Here is a 21473-nt window from a genome sequence, read left to right as displayed (position 1 = left end):
AACAGATATGAGATCAGGAAACGAGAGACGGTCGGTTACAACTATACTCAGTAAGAGGAAAAAGAAGAGCAAAGGCCTCAGTGAGATCTCTAGTAATGAGAAGCAGTTCACGGAAGAAAGCATACTGCACCAGAGACTGGTGGTGTTGGATAATGCCCAAACTCAGAACTCCGGAAGGGGAAGGGGCAGGGGCCTAAGATCTACATGACATTTTCATTCTTAAAAGATGCAGGGCCAGTGCTAAACCACAATAACGAAAACTTGAGTGACCTTCCTTCCCCCTTTTGCCCAGTGACAGTACATCACTCCAACCATCATCATTCAAACCACAATACAAAAAAGACAGTACACAGGAGGTCGAGGGTGAGAAAGGAGAATCAACTGTTACACGCCTGGGTGGCCCCCAAGGGCCATCTTTAAAAACAATGGAGACTAGTGCACCTAACGAAGACCTCATAATTCCTTCAATATCCATCCTGAGGGGTACATATCTTAGGTTAAACCAGGCTCCACCAAGAGTCTTGGGCGTCTAGTCTGAGCCAAGAATAGGTCAGCCACTTGAACCTTCGGTCATAGTACTGACAGGAATAGAAGGAATAAACCCCAAGGACTCGCAAAACTCCATCAAGGGGCACACGTTTACCTCTACGGCCATCCCTTCCTCAGCTACAAACACAGAGGCCATCAACGCACCAGAAGAAGCTACAGCTCAATGCACCACGAAAAGAGATGAAAAGAAACCAACGGCTGACGAGCCTATTTTATTGTTAGTGGCACAGGTAGCTTCAGAATCATCCCGGCACAAGATTGGGGAGAATCAGAAGCACTAAACTTAGATCCAGTTAATAGCGGACTAGACACACGGTCTGAAGAAGAGGGGCACGATCCACCTAACATTTCTTACATCAGGCAGCCTGAGATGTCAAGTGGGCATCGAAATCGTCCCAAGGACCCGGACTGGTCAGACACAGGCAGACTTTGGTCATCCCTACTGGACATTATGCAGCTGTCTATCAAGGCAATGCAATTTCATTCGGATAAAATGGACATCCAACCAACTATTCTTAATTCAGTCTCTACTCATGTCGCAAACATCGATCACAGACTTACAAACATGTCCAAACTGATCCACAGGGTGCAGGAAGAAACACAACTAATGCAAACACACTGCACCTGCTACACCATAGTGGACAAATTGCCCACACTTTCAGCAGCAATGAGGGAACTGGTGAGTGACATCAGGAATTTAACGAACCACCCCAGGACAAACCCCCAAGGTACCTACAAAAAAGATAATATAGAGATAATCACCAGTGGAGAAATAGCTCCTGAGGATATGGGCAGGAGCAATACCCCCTTAAAGGCCTCCCACACGGATGGTGGATCCACTATCTGCCCAAGAGCCAGCCGGCTTAATACATCAAAGGCCACAGAGAGATGTCCTGGGCAGAAAGGCTTAGCAGGAATGATAAAGCAAAAGAAATGAGCGGCGATTTGGAACAAAGCAATCGCACACAACAGTCAGAAGGGGAACTATCAATAATACAAGCCACCAAACCACAAGGCCTGGAAAACGGACAAGGCAAGGAGAAGCAGAATCGCAAGAAAAAGTGGAAAAGGATAATTAGGAAGAAGATTATAACAGACTACTTCCCCCAGATAGATCGGAGCACGGGATAAAAAGCCAGTGAACATCGTTAGCTGCGAACCCTTGGAATTAAAGACAGATAACAAAGCGGGCCCTTCAACCTCAATAATTTCCCATGAGATGCCCCATGAGAGCCAGAACCAGAGGCGGAAAGCCTTGGAGAAGAACAGCCCAAGCAAGAATACTTTACAGGAGGCAAAATCACACCAACCATTAGAAATAGCAACCCGGCTTACACAATAAACAGCAAACAGGCACACTTATCTACCCCTCCTAAATTTTCTGCCAGCCATAAGCAGGCTGCTGGGGGCACAGCCATCCTTCTCAATCTCCCCCCTCAAATTGGCCAGGTAAACCAGGCCAAGTATCGCCACATTAATACTTTAAATCAAAAAAGTAGCTCAATTCTATTCATTCCTGAATTCAATTCTTGCAGTAGACTTAGGGGAGGGCAGAGCTAAACAACAAATCATAATGCTAAACATTTATATCCACCCCCGAGACAAAGATAAAGGAGTTAAAATGGTGGGTACGGAAATACCCAGATTATTCTTGGAAGAATCAACAACTAACCTTTTTCTGGCTGGAGATTTGAACATGCATCTACTGGGACCGCAAAAAAGGGATCAAAATCTGGAGGAACAATTCAAGGCTTGGAAGGTTCCCAGCCAGGAACAGGGCAAAGAGATACATCGGTCAGCTCTTACCAGGAACTTCATACAGGACATGGAGCACCTGAGCCTCGTGGCACTAAATGGTCGCTTTCCAGGAGATCAATCGCCCACGGCAACCTACCATAGAGCTACGGAAAGCTCTACAATAGATTACACTTTTGTTACTTTACAACTGTTTAGCAGGATCTCTAGTTTCAGAATCAGAACAAAAGAGCATAGCCCCAGGAAATTTCGATGTGCATAAAAGGGCGGCCCCTGGATCCCCCAGTGGATGATCCTGCGTCTGTTCATACTGCGAACTTAAAAAGGCTTACGTGTAAAACTACCCAACCGGACAAACTGCAAGCCCTAGCTAAGTCAAGCTGGGAATATCAAGCAGAGGCACATAGTAACGTGAGAATCCGCTGGGGAACTCTGACCAAAAAATTAGGGGATCAGTACGCTAAAAGATCAGACGACTTCTCTTTTTGTAGGGGAACACCAAAAACCCAGCTTTCAAGCTCACGGTCAGGAAATCAACTTACCGAATTTGAGGACACTCAACAAAGACATAAACAAAACTCTATGAAGGCTAAGACAAAGGGGCAATAAAACAATGCTACATGAAGCCCTTGTGCAGCTAAAAGCGACAAAGAACAAAGTTATGTGGCAAGTAAAAAGGGAAGCAGAAGACATACTGTGGGCCAAGCTCATTAACGACGCAGAGATCAAAGCGCAATAATTTGGCAAACAATAAACAACCTAGGTAATGCCATTGTGCAAGGTATCAACTCTCACTTAACTGAGGAAACTTGGGCAGGCCACCTCTTGGAACACTTCAACTCAAAGGAGGAAAGTCTTGCTACAGCAAAACCGGGGTCGGGTCAGCCCAACAAGTGAAGTCCCTATGGAAACACCAGCAGGACACCATTAAGTGCCCCTCAATTTACGACTTTGCAGATTAAAAACCGAATAGCCAAAGGAAAGCGTGAGGGCGCACCGGGCTCAACGAGATTCCACCCATCTTAAACCAAAATTGACCCGGACTACTGGGCGGCCATGCTACTGTTCGTGTTTAAACAGACTCCTGGAAAGGCTCAATATTATCTCCAATTTATAAGAAGGGAGATAAGAATAAAGCAACCAGCTACTGACTCGTAACCTTAATTGACGTTGAGGCAAAATATTATGCTTGTTTCCTTCTGGATGAAATAACATCATGGGCAAATAAAGAATCGCTCATCCCTATTAACCAGACAGGCTTCTGTAAACACACATGGACCTTCACAAATCTACTCGCTCTAACGCTACTGATGGTCGGCGTCAAAGCAGCAAAACTCCACCTCTTTCTTTGTTTCATTGATTATCCCGCTGTATTTGACAGTATTGACAGGAACAAATTTTGGGCCAAACTAAAGAAGATGAAAATTCCAATAGCGCTATTAAAGCAGATAATTCTCCTACACACCCCACATGGGTTCAAGTAAAGCTAGGAACCGGCAAATTCCTGTCAAGGAAAATACCAACAATGAGGGGATTAAAACAGGCTTGCACTCAGGCCCCTATGCTTTTTAACTTGTTTATGGCAGACTTTTCTTCGGAATGAAACATCAGCACCTCACATGCAACCAAGTTAGGGGGGCTGTCACTTTCTAACCAACTGTACGCCGACAACGTTGTGTTGATCAGCCGAACTCCAATTGGGCTTGAGCACCTGCTAAGCACAACTATCAGTCATGCAGCATCTAATTGTCTAACTATCAACTTAGAGAAGTCAAAGGTCATGCGTTTCAACCCATAAAAGTTGGGTTTCACTGGTACCTGGCAGGTGCACCCATGGAAGCTGTGACCGAATACAAGTATTTAGGGGTGATTATTGACGACAAGGGTACCTTTAAACTACAAAAAGAAGCCATAAAATGGAGAGGCAACTCAATAGCGATAGCTTGAAAATCTCTTAAACTTAAAACCGCCGGACCAAGCTTCAACCCACTACTACAGGTTTTACAAGCAAAGCTAATCCCAGCTATCACCTACGGGAGTGAGTTCCTCAGGGGAATAGATGGGGACACGCTGGACTGTGCCGGGTCGAGATCATTAAGAATAGTGTTCAGCCTCCCAAATTGGTACACAGTCAAAATATTGAGTATGGAATATCAAATTAACAAAATATTGTGTCAGTAATTTCGAAGGAGCAGAATATCGATGACAAGAATATCGTTGGACAGAATATCGACCCTAAGGTAGGTAATATCGAAATACTTAATATCGATGTAAGTAATATGAAAGTTAGTAATATCGATAGCATATATATCGATGTTCCTAATTTCGATTACACTAATATCGATATTTGTATTATTTCTTTTGTTTTTTATTATGTATGTGTTATATGTTTTACTTAAGTAATTAAAATAATTAATATTATATGTGTATTAAATTCATATATGAATACATTTTTTATAAGCAAATTATATGTTTTAGTACCAGAGCGGGTTGTGGGTTTATAGGGGAATAGGGTGGGAAGTAATTTATTTATGTTAAATTGATTATTAATTAGTAGGATTTAATAATACATTTTAATTAATTGGTAATTATTTTTAATTAATAGGAAAATAATTTTAATTAATTGATTAATTGATAAATATGTTCTGTAGTGGGTTATGGGTTTATAGGGAAATATGGTGGGAAGTAATATAAATAGGTTAAATTAATTATTAATTAGTAGTTAATATTAATTATTTATGAATAATTGGTAATTAAATGTTATTAATTGGTAAATCATTTTAATTAATTGATTAATTGATAAATATGTTCTATAGCGGGTTGTGGGTTTATAGGGGAATAGGGTGGGTAGTAATTTCATTATGTTAAATTAAAAAATTATTTGTAGTTATTATTAAAAAAAATTAAATAATTGGTAAAAAAAATTAATTAATGGTTATTTCATTAAAATTAATTGATTAATTGATATATATGTTCTGTAGCGGGTAGTGGGTTTATAGGGGAATAGGGTGGGAAGTTATTTAATTATGTATAATTAATTATTAATTAGTAGGAATTATAAATTATTTTAATTAATTGGTAAATAATTTTAATAATTGGTAAATAATTTTAATTGATTGGTAAATAATTTTAATTAATTCATAAATAGATAAATGTGTTCTGTTGTGGGTAGTGGGTTTATAGGGGAATATGGTGGGAAGTAATTTAAATGTAATTAAGTACTAAATTTTTTTAATTGATTGTTTTGTAAATAATATACTTGTTAATTAATTATTAATTGGTAATTAAATATTATAAAATGGTATTTTTTAATAATTTTTTGGGGTTAAATATGTTTAGCTAATCATGTTTTTTATAATTATGTATAGGTATTGTATATGGTTTAAATTTTTTTAATAGTTTATATCATTTATTAAATAAAAAGCTTTTATTTATAAGTATGTTATTTTAACCCCTACGCTATCCAACATTTTCCCTACTGTCGCATTCTCTGGAGTTGGAATAGTAATTGTTACCCCTATGCTATCCAACGCTTTTCCTACTGTTGCACTCTGTGGAGTGGGAATAGTAATTATTACTCCTACGCTATGCAATGCTTTCCCTACTGATGCACTCTCTGGAGTGGGAATATTAATTTTTACTACTATGCTATCCAACGCTTTCCCTATTGTTGCACTCTCTGGAGTGGGAATAGTAATTTTTACCCCTACGCTATCCAACGCTTTCCCTATAGTTGCACTCTCTGGAGTGGGAATAGTAATTATTACTCCTACGCTATCCAACGCTTTCCCTACTGATGCACTCTCTGGAGTGGGAATAGTAATTTTTACTCCTACGCTATCCAACGCTTTCCCGATTGTTGCACTCTCTGGAGTGGGAATAGTAATTTTTACCCCTACGCTATCCAACGCTTTCCCTATAGTTGCACTCTCTGGAGTGGGAATAGTAATTTTTACTCCTACGCTATCCAACGCTTTCCCTACTGATGTACTCTCTGGAGTGGGAATAGTAATTTTTACTCCTACGCTATCCAACGCTTTCCCTACTGTTGCACTCTCTGGAGTGGGAATAGTAATTTTTACCCCTACGCTATCCAACGCTTTCCCTATAGTTGCACTCTCTGGAGTGGGAATAGTAATTTTTACTCCTACGCTATCCAACGCTTTCACTACTGATGCACTCTCAGGAGTGGGAATAGTAATTTCTACTCCTACGCTATCCAACGCTTTTCCTACTGTTGCATTCTCTGGAGTGGGAATAGTAATTTTTATCCCTACGCTATCCAAAGCTTTCCATACTGATGCACTCTCTGGAGTGGGAATACTGATTTTTACTCCTACGCTATCCAACGCTTTCCCTACTGTTGCACTCTCTGGAGTGGGAATAGTAATCTTTACTCCTACGCTATTCAACGCTTTCCCTACTGTTGCACTCTCTGGAGTGGGAATAGTAATTTTTACTCCTACGCTACCCAACGCTTTCCCTAATGTTGCACTCTGTGGAGTGGGAATAGTAATGTATACTCCTACGCTATCCAATGCTTTCCCTACTGTTGCACTCTCTGGAGTGGGAATAGTAATTTTTACCCCTACGCTATCCAATGCTTTCCCTACTGTTGCACTCTCTGGAGTGGGAATAGTAATTTTTACCCCTACGCTATCCAACGCTTTCCCTACTGTTGCACTCTCTGGAGTGGGAATAGTAATTTTTACTCCTACGCTATCCAACGCTTTCCCTGCTGATGCACTCTCTGGAGTGGGAATATTAAGTTTCACTCCTACGCTATCCAACGCTTTCCCTACTGTTGCACTCTCTGGAGTGGTAATAGTAATTTTTACCCCTACGCTATCCAACGCTTTCCCTACTGTTGCACTCCTTGGAGTGGAAATAGTAATTTTTACCTCTACGCTAACCAAAGCTTTCCCTACTGTTGCACTCTCTGGAGTGGGAATAGTAATTTTTACCCCTGCGCTATCCAACATTTTATATAATTAATTGTAAAAATATTAAAAGTATATTTAATTTTTTATGTTTTGTACATTTAATTTATGTTTTTTTTTTATGTTTGTAAATGTATTTGTAAATTAGAATATATTTTAATAATTTAAAAGTTAGTAAAATAATTATTACAACATATTGTTCAGAACATATATATTATATATTTACAGTATATATTTAATTAATGTATTATTATTATATATGTATTATTTATTAATTTTAAACATTAATAGATACTTTTAAATATGTATATTATATTTATGAGTGTTATTTACTTTATTTTACATTTATATTTTAAAAGAAAAAAAAACGATATTTTTAACATCGATATTTTTAACATCTATATTATTTTTTCGATATTTTTGTACTTACCATGTTGTAGATAGGATGTCGATATTCTTGCCCTCGAAATTTTAGACTCGATATTACTGTAGGTCGATATTTTGGAGGTCGAAATTTTGTCAGTGATCCTCCCAAATTACGTCTCTCCCACCCAAATCAGGATGGAGTTTGGTCTACAATCTCAAAAAATATCTCAAAATGGCGCCTACGTGAAATGTTGGCATAGGATCAGAAGGTCCAAACAAAGCTCTTTGAGTTTCCACCTATGGAAAGAGATAAACACAAGCAAGGCCTGCATAGCAAGGGACTACCTGAAAGCATCTATAAACCGCCTAGGCCTGAAGGAGCTCTGGGCAACTTCAGGAGCGCAAAACAGCTTTACGTCTTTGGTAAATAAGACAGTGAAAAGGCTGTCAGTATTAGAGGACAAAGAATCACTCAGGGGAATGGCTCACAGATGGTGCGTGCTGCAGAGCTACACAAGACCCTTCCTGCAAAATCATTTAGGCGCTGGCTTCAACAGGAAATCAAAAGAGAAATATCTTCAGTCCCGAATGGGTATCCTTCCTGTCCTGCTGCACCTTCCACCATGGAAGCGATCTTCGGAAATAACCTAGGGGCCTATTACGATGGCGGATGGATCACCACCGCCGGGCCAGGCCGTCCGGATTAGGATGCATGCAGAAGCCAGCTTTTCCACGGTGGTCTCTCCGCTATGGAAAGGCTGGTGGGGATTGTGTTTGGGGGCCCGTTGCGAGCCTCCCTCGTGTTGGGGGTGTGTGGGTACCATGGGTAACCCCCTACTTTTCACTGCATCAAGTGGCATGCACAGTGCAGTGAAATGCACAACATGCTCATTTTCGTGATGCAGCAGACCCATCATAATTCAACGGGCGGGATCGATGGAAGCATGGCGGTTGGACCCAATCACCGCCATGCATGTGGCAGTCACATCATAATACCATGGGCGGGACCGCCACACTCATGGCGGTCCGACCCAATCTCTTGTAGTAATCTGGTCCACGCAGGTAGGTGTGATTCAAGATGATTTATTCAGGTTAGTTACAGGATCAGAAATACAGTAGTATTCAGCCCCACCAGGAGCAGCCATCAAGGAGCTCAGCCCTTCTCCAACTGTGGATTTCATCCATCAACATTCTATGTTACATCATATCTAGAGTGTTCCACTGGTGGAGCAGTGGATGACATTAACCAAGATACTACACTCTGCTACAGTGGCGGCCGGAAAAAGTCAAACCGCCATCCTAATAGGCTTCTAAGTGACGTCTTTGCGGGAAAGCAGAAGAGAGCATCATGCATCTATTATCTGCCTGGCGAGAACTGGATCCTGCATGTCGACTTCTTCTGAAAACAATCCTCAACACCAGGCGGATAAGATCCTGCAGACAAGCAGTGAAAGCTTGCCTTGGAGGAGGAGATGCACAGCTGGCGTGCCGGTTCGTACAATTCATGGGGATGGTAGAGGACAAAAATTGAGAGATCCGGTGCACAATACCCAACTTTTGAACGCAGGCTCACCACTACCCGGAACTGGCACTCTTTCCTTCCCTTTAATACATCATAATAACCTCGTGTTAAATATTGGGCATTTGACACTTTATGGATCTGCAGCATCCTTATTATAAACTCTAACAACGGGGCTGCTATATGACGTCAATACCCTTTTATAAAATGGTTTATTTTAAAACATACGCAACCCAAAGGCACCTTTTACTCACATACATTTGTCACAGAGTCCTTATGAGACTCGTAAGAGGAAATTAAGGACCTCTTAAAGCATATAGAACAAACTGTTACTCTTTCGGATTACGGCATAAGCCAGCTGAAAGGAATATGCTGTGTAGTCAACACAAACTGTATCACAGCTCTTTTTATTGTTGGACTTTATAAATGATGGAACTGCGGTTTTTATTTTGATGATCTTTCGCTGTTGAGCGATTTTGTAAAGGCTGTAATTACAATAAAATGACTTACTTATTTATTCCTGCATCCCTGCAGCTTTGATACCTGTGCCTGAGACTGTATTTCTGCCTCCTACTTCAGAGCATGCAAACAGCACCTCGGGCAGCTTTTACGTGTAAACACTCCAGCCAGCCTTTCCTCCCCAGCCCTCTGGCAGATTTCAAGCACTCCGGCCCGGCCTTTCCTCGCACTGAATAATGTCTCACAATCACCAGTCACTGCCGGTTGGGAATAAACTCACCTGCTTATCTCAATTTCTCCACACGTCGCCTTCTTTTTACAGGCTGTAACAGAGTCTGACAAGACAGAGAATTATTCCAACTTTTTGGGACCAGGATCTAATGTCCTTCAAAGCAAAGCTCAGCCCTTCAACATATACTTCCTCCACTGTGTCCTTTCCTTAGCATCCCATCCTCGTTGCCACTTTTGGGATGACAGGACTGACTGACTGACTGACTGACTGACTGAATTATTTTTAGAGCGCTCTTATGCCGAGGCGTCTTGGCGCTGTGAGACGGAGAGATAGAGGTGACAGAGTTTAGAGCAGCACAAAGAGCCAGGACAAAGCCTCTTATAGAAATTAGGACGTTTATTAGTCAGCATATAACGACCCCTGTGACATCCCAGCTCCTCAGCAACTGCCACCTTCCCAAGCCTCCTGAATCACCCTAGAATCCAGCAAAGAATGCATCCAGTTGCCAGGATACAACAAATACCAGATGGGTAGGCGGAACATAAATATATAATTGTAAAAGAATTCGACAAGTTATTTAATAGATGAGTGCAACTGAAGGGGATTGGTTTTAACCCAAGTGATATTCAGCTTTTCGAGGAATAACCCATTGCTTGGTGCTTTATAGGTGGAGGCAGTTGATTGGTTTTCAAAATAAGAGCTTGGTTTCAGGATGAGAGTTAAATGAGTGATTCATGTAAGAAGAGAGAAAAGAAGGACTAGAAGTTCCTACAGAATAAATCAAGTAGTAGGAGTCAGAAAGTGGAGAGGAAACACTGCACAGATTGGTAGTGTCTATGTTTTGCTGCCTACTGTGATGCTGAGAAGTTGAGGCAGTGGCAGAGATCGACTATGTGATTGTTTGGGGGAAGGAGCAATTGCAATCATATTGCATACGCTCTTCAGTTGTATGTCTCCTTGATACTCAGCCGAGGCAAGAAGTCTAGGACAACTAATTGTCTGTCGCCTGTCATAGCTTCTTTTGAAATAGCTGAGTGCCACAAAGAGCACATTTTTACTATAGGGCTCCCTATTTTTAGAGACAAAATTTACTGCAGACTTTATGTCAATACATTCTAAGATTATCAAGATTCAAAGTCACGATGCAATGTTTCTCAAGTACGATCTATCAGGATTTAGACCTTCTATTCTGATACGTCTCCCACATTTTTAGCATGTTATGGGGCTTATGTTTGTTTTTTTCTCCCTCTAATCCCTACATTTTTTATTTTTTATTTAACTGTATTGAGAGCCGTGCTACCACATACAATAAAGACTGTTGCTGACAGTGTGTTTTTTTCTCTCTGATTAAGGTTTTCATCCTTGTTATCATACAAAATACCAATGGATAATGTCAAGTCCCTATCACAAGCTTTTTCTGCTTTAGAGGAAGGTAAGATTACGTTTCACATTGTCTAGTTGTCGTATATCAATAATGGAGTATTCTTGAACAGCTGAATCACTGAACTAAGAGTAATATTGTAAGGAGTATCTGGAACAAAATGGAGAAGTATTCTCAGATGAGTGTCGGAGGGGCAAATTTAATAACGGATTATTAAGTATGGGGAAAATAGATGGTGGTTACATAAACAGGGAGCTTCCCTATTAATTGCAGGACTAGTCTTGGCCTTAGCTTTCGGCATTGCTTGAGGAGCAATTTATTCTTAACAGTCATTGAAATTGGACAATGTAATGTAATGGCCGCAGATCGAGAGAACTTCTTTTTAAGGGTACAGTGCTGTCTTCCACAAGATTACAACTGTTAAACTAAGTACTTAACGATTCATTAAAAACTACCAATGTACTAGCCATGATTTAAAAAAGTAGACATTTTGGGCCACTGTGGAGCAGCCACTATGTCCAAGGACTCACCTCCGCATCAAAGCTGGAGCTTATTGTGCTCATTGCCCCTTTAACTCACACTTCCAACCTGGTGTGTCCCTGGTATACAGACTTCACAGCTTACCTGGAAATGCGGTTTCTTTGTACCTGTATCTCAGGTGCTTTTTCCAGTTGGTTGGGAAAGTGGGGGGCTCTGGGGTCCTAGAAACCTTTAAGGGTGGCCTCTCAAAAAAAGTGAATAGGGGGTGTAGATGGCAGGCACCACCTCATGCCGCAGTGCTAAACTCTGCCATCTTGCATCAGTATGTGACCCCCCCTCCCAGGACCGCTTTGGGTGGCGGCGATCCTTGTGTTGACTCTTTACACCCATGAGGTCCTACAGAAGCTGTTGGATTCAACCCCTCACTTCCACATCAGGGAATGAGGAACCCTAATCTACTTTCTGAGGCCGCATGCCTCTGAGAATTCTGAACCCAGGTGCAAAATGTCTTTGAGCCTCAGCAGCAGGTCAGATCATCCACATTTAAGGGTCCCCAAGTATGACACTATGTTCGAGGGAGACAAGAGACAAGCCCCCAGAAGGGGCGACCTGACATTTTGCCCTAAGGGTAGGGCATGAATCTAACCAGGGGAATATTAGAGTATCAAAAGACAAACTTGTACAATCAGATTGCTCTCTACAAGTCAAGCAAGATGTTATTACAGTACCATAAAGCTCTTCAGAGCTCTGTCCCTGGGATAATATAGTGAAGGTGTTGTCTCTGGAAGCAATAGTGACCTAATTTCTAATATCTATTGTCAATTAACTGAAGGGAGATTGAAACACAAGGACAACGAGAGCCAAACGCCTAAAGTGGCAATCATAGTGTGTAAGGAGCATGGGGGATGATCCTCAGCGAATGCTGGCCCTTCAATAATGCCTAGTCCTGGCCCAGTTCTTCTAATTTGAATATCTTCAGCCACAACAAATGTGGCATCAAGTCAAATAGAGGCACTCCCTCTTACGATAAACCCTGGGACTACTGGAGGAGAGGGTCAGTCATTGTCCCTGGCTTCCCAGAATCAGGACAACAGAGCTGTTTCTATGTTCCAAGGACAATTCTTTTAATAAAAGACCTGCATGTAAACCAGGCAGTGTGAGCAACAGCCCTGGCTGCGAAGATGCAGTGACTGGAGAAAAAGTGAGCTCTTCCTTTGAGAACTTTTACACCTAAACAATCGAACCTCCAGGCTCAACTATGGTTGAGTACCTAAAGAAATGGTCCCTTCCAAGATTATTGGTGGGAGTAGTACCAGGCCTAGTCAGTCAAGCTACGCAGGGAATACTAGCTGGGATCATTAAGCACCTATCTAGGGAAAAAGCCGCTGGAGATGATGGCTTTCCCTCTGAATGGTATCCGACCTTTGTAGAGCAGTTGAAGGCACCAATGACACAACTCTTCAACCATATCTTATCCGGACGTAGCATAGCCCCATCTTTTTTGAGAGGGAATATTGCTTGTTTTTTTTAAGAAAGGGATGGATCCTAGGTAAATTAATTGCTGCAAAGTTGACTTTCCTATTACCTCAAATTAAACATAGGGATCAAAAAGGTTTTATGCCCTGATGACAGCTCTATTTTTTTTAGTCCAGGTCATATTTTGACTAATAAACTCACTAATAAAGTCACAGCTTCTTTAATTTTTATGCACTTTTTTTATAAATGTGAAAAAGCTTTTGATGTGACCAGCTGGTCTTTTTTGTTCACAGTATTAATAAAAGTGGGCCTTCCAGCTCAGTTGATAAAAAACTTAAGTAATCTAAATAAAGGTGCTAACGCCTCACTTATAATTAATTAGAAAAGTTCTGACAGATTTCAAATTTCCAGGGGTACTAGACAAGGGTGATCTCTACATTGAGCCAGGAGCAATAGCCATTAGATCCACGTTTTGAAATAGAGCCATTAGCTGCAGGTGCCCTGAAACTCAAGTTTTTTGCAGACGACCTTGTGGTTTACGCTTCCAGAAAGGTTCAATCAATTGAAGTGTTATTTAAAACAAATAACAACTTTTCTGTATTGGGGGCTATAGAACTAACAAATGAGTTCCTATTATTTAGTTCTGCAACAGGCAATCTTCTCTGTAAACTGACTCCCTACTATAATAAAGTCCCAAGAGGTATTTGGGATACTGGTTTTCAAAATAATTAGATGATGTCTATCGGTTAAATATCCATCCATTAGCTGTAAAACGTGATTACTATTAAGTAGCTGGAGTCATTTGCCCATCTCCACCAAACCTAAATGAATAAAATGAAGATGCGGTCTCCAGTTGCTTACCAGCGCTCTGTGCTCCCGATCGGCATATTTAAAATGATTTTTAAGGAAACAGAAGATTTGATTTGTTTATTCATTTGGAACAAGCTATTCCCTACACAGGTATCAAGAAACTTGGAGACATATTCACAACGAGCTATCTCTGAATTAACGGCACTTTATCGCAGCCAAAGTCGTGATAACTTTACCTCTCCATTCACAAGCTGGTGCTAACAGCCCACAGCACCAGTTTACCCGCAATAGCAACCGCAAAAAATATCACCACAGAGGACCCCGCAACTATCACTAATGAGATGCAGAGTAGGCGTTCCCGTGCAAAAAATCGCAAAATCACCACACCTCAACATTCACAATGACCAGCCAGATCTGCGAAAAGAACACAAAATACGCCATAAGGCGAGTTAGCAGCAGGAAATTAACACCTGCTCTGACCTGGTGTAAAGTCGGACCACAGCCTGCATCACAAAAGGGAGCCCAGCCCACAGCCACACCTGAAGACAAACAAATGCCATGGAGCAACTGAACATGTAGCACGGACACCCAAGAGGGTCACAACACCCACCAACACCACCCCCAGGACCACTCTCCCAGGCACCCCGACCAACTACACCTAAACATGTACAAAATAATCCGCTTAATGTCGCACAATCACAACTGGTGACATACATGTGCCGTCACAGAAATGAGCTTCACGCATTCCCTTTTGAAGCAAACAATGAAACTTCATTGAAATTAACACAGAAATTAAATGAAGACACATGGCGGCTCCCCTCGACACAATCCGTAGGTCACAGCCTGCAAGACAAAAACATGATGAGAAGGTGTGTTCTGCGCACATCAAAGGAAAGACGGAGAGCGAAGGAGAGAGTGATTAAAAGAGAGAGGGAGAGAGAGAGAGAGAGAGTAGAAGAGAGGGTGAGAGAGAGCGAGTAGAAGAGAGGGGTAGAGAGAGAGAGTAGAAGAGAGGGGGAGTGAGAGAGTAGAAGAGAGGGGGAGAGAGAGAGAGTAGAAGAGAGGGTGGAGAGAGAGAGAGTAGACGAGAGGGGGAGAGAGAAAGAGAGAGTAGACGACAGGGGGAGAGAGAGAGAGTAGAAGAGAGGGGGAGAGAGAGAGAGAGTAGAAGAGAGGGGGAGAGAGAGAGAGAGAGGGTAGAAGAGAGGGGGAGAGAGAGAGAGTAGAAGAGGGGGGAGAGAGAGAGAGTAGAAGAGAGGGGGGAGAGAGAGAGTAGAAGAGAGAGAGGGAGAGAGATAGAGAGTGCCACCCCTGCGCACCCAGGCCACACTGCTCACCTGCTGCCACCGGTGTTTCTTCTACCACTTGCCGGTATGTATAGCAGTACACCAGGTCACACATCAGAGTCAGAGCCGTCATCTGAAACAGAGTCCAGAAACATGACTGGCACAGTACACACACTTGCACCACACAACATTGCACGCCCGCACATGCACACCGAGGCAGAGGCCCCGAGCCCCTCCCGCCACACATTGGAGCATGCCCGCACATGAGTGGTCGTCTGATACTGCCATCTTAACAAAATTTGAGCAGCCTGAAGAAGGAGGTTGGACCCGTGTAAACCCTCCGAAACGCAACGCTTTTTTTTGGCCTACTTATACATGTTCTTTTGCATTATGTGACAGTTTTTAAAAATGCAGTATGTTGTGAGGTTATTTCACGCCCTTCTTCTTTCTTTACCCCTTTCCTGCTGTGCAGCCTAGTGGTGTGTGGAAAGTGATGAAATGTGAAGACTACATAGAATGTTGGGTGCATGAGGTTAGGCAGTTGGTGTCAGCAGGCTGAGCAGTAAGGATATACTGCTCCTGGTGGGGCGTACTTTATGCTTATTTACCATCTTGGCTCTATTAAATGCTTCCAGTAACTGAACTACAAATAAAGATAATACTTGGAACCTACAACCTGGAATCCTGAAGATTCTTACTTTGTAACATTTTGGCGACGATTGGACTCTTGAACCTACAAATTTCGGAATATCTACCTATTGTTTTAACTCCAAATCAACCTGCTCTTCAAGGAATGAATCTGAATTAACATATTCAGCAACTAAGGATTTAATTGCTACTTCACTTAATGAAATTCAATATCATCATCTTCAACAACTCACTGTATTCTACTTGGCAGCCCCAGCCGCACCAGAGACCAAAAGACCTGGTCAGCCACAACTCGGGCATGTCAAGTTTCCAGTAACTCCAGCTTGGTGAGTTATTACTGCATATTTTTATATCTTTCATCACCAGTTAATGCCTCAGCAATCTTGCGTGACAGTGAAAGATTACCGTTCTCGTAAATGCGTGGGATGCCTTTATAAATTACAAGCACTACGTGAGCTACTGGACTGCTTCTGTTTATTTGTCTATAGTAACCACTACCTTGAGTGCAAATCTTGGTGTGGCACATTTACGCTCGCAGCTGTGTAAATACCCAGTGCACAATAAACTTTTATCTCCGTCTTGATTTTAATTTTGCAGAACTTTATGTACTGTCTATGCACTCATTCAACTTTACCTTTCTGAGCTTTACCGACAGTGCCTTCAAGTTTTACCCTCAACGGTCGGCATTAGCACTGGGTTTCAGGAAATTTACATACTTTGTTTGTTATGTTACAAACAGACTTCCACGAAGTAAAGTTTTATTTATTTTTGCTTCAATTTTATCGTGAGTTTCTTATATTCTGCCAACTGTCAATTTTTAAAATTCAAAAGTAAAATACAGCTCGCGCTGCCTCACCTGTGTTTTGGCTCGTGCCTCCCACCGATTCTCTGTGACGTCTGGTGCTCTTACTTGCTCTCGACGCTTTGGTGCACGTTTCAACCGCAAGCCATCCTGCACGCTGTCAAAATGCGCACCGCCATTTTAAGACTAATGAAGCCTACGTCTATTCTTTACCAATCACGTTCTTCACAGCGTCATCTTCTTTCCTCAACGAGAACTGGCACCTTAATTCAAACCTGTCATACACAGAGTTGGATGTCCTGCTTCTCCCTCATTTTCACTTCTCCTCTCATGTTCCTCGACGCGATCACGTAGTATCATTTGTGACTGCAGTGAGGAGCATTTCTGTCTCTCAGGTGAGCGTTTTTCTTCAAGCTGCTATTCCACCTTCTCAGTGTTATTTTGAACTTACCAAGCAAGAAGTTCTTCTTCGAGAGTGAACCTTCATTTTTCCAAAAGCATATTATTACCACAGAATATTGCAGACCTTAGACTACGGTGACTACGTTTTCTTGTGCTAATTTATTATTTTTCACATATGCAGTGTTCTTCATGTTTGGACATTATTTCTCTTTATTTATTCTTCCACTTTATTCAGATTCGAGTGTCTCTTAGCAGAATGTGGATGTAGTCATTTTTCTGAGCACAGTTGAGATTTTAACATATTTGAAGTCAGTGGCACCGTGTTTTCTTGTTCTTTTAATATTGAGGTCCTTAAAAGAAAAATTCTTTAAAATTGTGTACTTTATCTGCTATCTCCTGGCATATTTTGTTACTGTGCACTACAGCATTCTAACATGTACTTTATTTCTTAGTTTTCACTTTAGTACTTCAGTTAGGTCCCTATGAGATTATTTCCTGTGGTATGTACAATGATTATTATATGCGTTATTAATTAACATTTGAGTGCTTACATCAACATAATTTCTGTTCTTTTAACTATTACTGTGCATTCCTGTTTTTTTACTTGTTATGCTAGTTTTTGTGCATTCTTGTTATTCTATATGTTCTGCCAAATGCACAGTGTAATTCTAGTATTTCTTAGTTGCTATTTTGCTTTAGGGTGAGTGTAACCCTTTATTTTCTAAATGGGTGAGTGTATCCCTGTATGTTCTGTTCACGGGTGAGTATATCCCGTATTTTTATGTGTGGGTGAGTGACACGCGTAACGGGTGAGTGTATCCCGGTACGTTATTTTTAGGGTGAGTGTATCCCTTTATATTCGTGTAGGGTGAGTGTATCCCTTTATATTCGCGAAGGGTGAGTGTATCCCCTTATATTCTTGATGGGTGAGTGTATCCCTTCATATTCTTATTGGGTGCATCTATTCCTGTACTTTCGGTATTATTTGACGGGTGAGTGTATCCCGGTACATTGCCTGGGGGTGAGTGTATCCCATGTATGGTTTTCTGTAGCGGGTGAGTGTATCCCACTACGTTTCGTTTTGGTATTTATGAGTTCTATTGCCTGTGGGTGAGTATATCCCATGTATGGTATTCTGTGACGGGTGAGTGTATCCCGCTACGCTTCTTTTTGGTGCATTTTGTGTACCATCCTATTGTTGACATTCATTCATCACGTCCATACATCCTTTCCTACTGTTGGGTGTTGGTGTCCTGTCATTCTTATCGTGCTGATCCCCTATTTGCTATACAGCGGATTTTATTCACTTTTCATGGTGGTGCCGGAGACGTCTGCCGTTCAAATTTTGTACGTGTTCTTCATCTTCTGAGGTTTCTTATACTTTCAGAGTTCTTTTATGTTTCTTACTTCATTGTCATTGTATTTTTTTTGTTCTCTCTTTGTGAGAAAGAGGGTGGTGCGTGTGCTTTCTTATGCTGTATTATTGTTGTATTTGGTGGTATTTTGCACCTCTCTTTTAATGCCATTGCATAGTTATTATATGCTTAGCATTTTCCTTCCCTACGCCACTGTTTATTTGGCATTTTGTTCTGTTTTTAATTCATTTTATTCATTCTTTTAGGTGTAAAGGAAGAGGATATGTTGTGAGGTTATTTCACGCCCTTCTTCTTTCTTTACCCCTTTCCTGCTGTTCAGCCTAGTGGTGGGAGGAATGTGATGGAATGTGAAGACTGGATAGAATGGGGAAACATCCTTAACAACGCGGGCATTACCCCGCGCTACTATTACGACGCTGCCTTTACAACGCAAGTCGTTACGACGACTTGCGCTGGAGGGCGCTATTGGATAGGGAATAGTTAATTTTCTATTCCAACACCTTCCCTACTGTAACGTGGGCTGGAGTTGGAATAGAAAATTAAACTATTCCACTATCCAGCCCTTACAGCGCAAGTCGTTGTAACGACTTGTGTTGTAAAAACAGCGTTGTAACGGCACGTGGTGTAAAAGCCTGCGTTGTAATGCCGTACATCCGATAGAATGTTGGGTGCATGAGTTTAGGCAGTTGGTGTCAGCAGGCTGAGCAGTAAGGATATACTGCTCCTGGTGGGGCATACTTTATGCCTATTTACCATCTTGGCTCTATCTAATGCTTCCAGTAACTGATCTACAAATAAAGATATTACTTGGAACCTACAACCTGGCATCCTGAAGATTCTTACTTTGTAACACAGTATTGATTCTATAATTGTATATTATTGTGGCCTGGTTCTTTTGAACTTGGTTTCATGACTCTGCTGCAAATTATATTGTATTATATCTCTTAATTTCATGTGTTTTTAATGTGCATTATGATGTATTACTCCTAATGTGAATAGGTGTTTTTATTTATTAATTCCTGAACCACCTTAATAAAATCTAAACGTCAATATATTTTTTTTAAAACTTTTCTTCTGAAGAATTGACTTACTGGCAACTGACAAACGGACACGTGAATGCTTGAGTGGCATGTGTGTGCTCTATGTATGGTTCGTATGCTAATATAATACCCCAAGGGGAATTATTGTTAGACCTAACCGTCTTTGTGGTGTCCTGTCCCCTTGGAGTGTTGGACCCCTCTCTTCTTTTTTAGAGACATGTTGACAACTAGACCAGTGACCTGCACATCACCAGTGAGTACGCCTGCGATGGGTAGCAATGAGGCACCCCCCTCGGAGCGTTAGCGGAGTGGTCTGGCCTGCCGTATGCCGGAGCAGTGCAGGGCTTTCAGTAATGACTCGTGGGCACTGGGCGTGGGTCAGTCCATGTCCGGACAAGGAATTGGCTGATGTGTGTGTGTCCCTGTTGTGGTGTCCACGGGACCCGTTACACAAATTGCTATGTAGCACCCTCTGACTGGCATCCCTCAGGATGAGCATCATTGACGCAAGGGGACTCACTATCCCTACATTCATCCACACATTCATACATGAATGAAGAAAGATATGACACAGCAGTGCGTCACTGGATGTTTATTGCACATCCAGTGCAGTTCTGCAGCTGGAGCGGTACAGGGCAATGCCGAGCACACTACACAATATGGGCCAGTGGAGGGCCAGCCAGAGTCCATCCGGGGATGACAAATCATGCGGAAGAGGAAGGCTACAGTTCGTAGTCTGGTCGCTGTGCCATTGGTCATCAAACAGGATGTGGCAGTCCATGTCGCTGTCCAAGGTGAGTGCATCTGAGTGAATCGGGGGTCAGTGGAAGGTGATGAGGCCATGTTCGGGACCAAGCAGAAACAGGCCAGGTGGCGGAAATTAATGCTACTGAGTCCTTCTGATCACAGGCACATCCATGTTCTCATCCCCAGATGTGTGCTCTGCTCCACCTGTGGGTGTTGCTGTACTGGCTGCGGCACTGTGTGCCACTGACACATTAGGGGCTGGAGGAGGATTGTCGGCCGCACTGTGTGCCACTGACACAGGTGCCAGAGTGGTTAGGTCTGTTGCACTGGTAGGCAGTGACACACCAGGGGGCGGGGATGTGGATGGTGTGGGGGCAGCAGCATTCATCATTGCTACGCCTTGTGGCAGCAATGCCATGATGAGAATCTGCAGGGCATGGTACATTCCGCTGATGTGCAGCGGTGGCTGCCATCCTTTCTGGCTCAATCAGCACCATGTCCTCCATGAGCCTCCACATGTGTGCCAGCTCACGGCTGGTATCGCTGGAGCCACTCTGAGCGGACAGGTGTTCTTCTCTCCACGTCATGACTCCAGCGATGTCAGTCAGGGATCATTGGAGATCATGGAGCGGGCCTACACACCCAAGGATGGTGTCAAGTTTGGTTGCCATGATGCCGAAGCCCAACCGCACCTGTTCTGCGGTCTCCCTCTGGCACTCAAGCACACAGAGATGGAAGGCCATGTATTGTTCTAGGGCATCTTGGGGGAGCGCTGGGGCTGTGGGTGCCTCCTGCTGGGTGCTTTGGGTAGTGGATGGGGTCTCCTCAATGTAGCTGGGCTGCCCTGATCCTGGAGGTGAGTGGCGGATGAGGTCAATGATGTCTTGGATGGTTTGGGTATCGATGCTGGTGTTGTCCTCCACGGCATCAGTGAAGAGTGGCTTGGACTGCTCTGCAGGAGGTGTTGATGGTGCCTCTGCGATGTGAAGGGGAGATGGTGTATTACAATATGTCCACATGTATGTAGCCGCATGGTACCTGTCCGCCTGCGGACTGAACTTCGTCTTCCTCTTCTTCTTGTTCTTTCCCTTCCCTGTCCACGAGGTCCCGCGCTCGTCAGCTGCGCCTGCTCCACCTGCCTCCATGGTGCTTGGGTGTCGATCAGTTTGTGTTTGGGTGTTTTTTCTACTTTTATGGTGTTTTTT

The 21473-nt window shown here is 42.5% G+C and overlaps 1 protein-coding gene across 1 annotated transcript in view; it reads left to right on the top strand.

The window, feature by feature from the left end:
* The window catches only part of LOC147702336 (ATP-binding cassette sub-family A member 10-like), a 1673715-nt gene that overhangs the window by 1576949 nt on the left and 75293 nt on the right, over positions 1-21473 (top strand). Inside the window, exon 37 of the mRNA XM_086930968.1 lies at positions 11173-11252. Within this exon, the coding sequence (XP_086787094.1) occupies positions 11173-11252 (80 nt within the window). The remainder of the gene's footprint in view (positions 1-11172; positions 11253-21473) is intronic.

The sequence above is a fragment of the Lissotriton vulgaris genome, chromosome 7, assembly GCF_964263255.1.
Source record: "Lissotriton vulgaris chromosome 7, aLisVul1.2, whole genome shotgun sequence".
NCBI classification, from domain to species: Eukaryota; Metazoa; Chordata; class Amphibia; order Caudata; family Salamandridae; genus Lissotriton; species Lissotriton vulgaris.
This window is presented reverse-complemented; position numbering and strand designations above follow the sequence as displayed.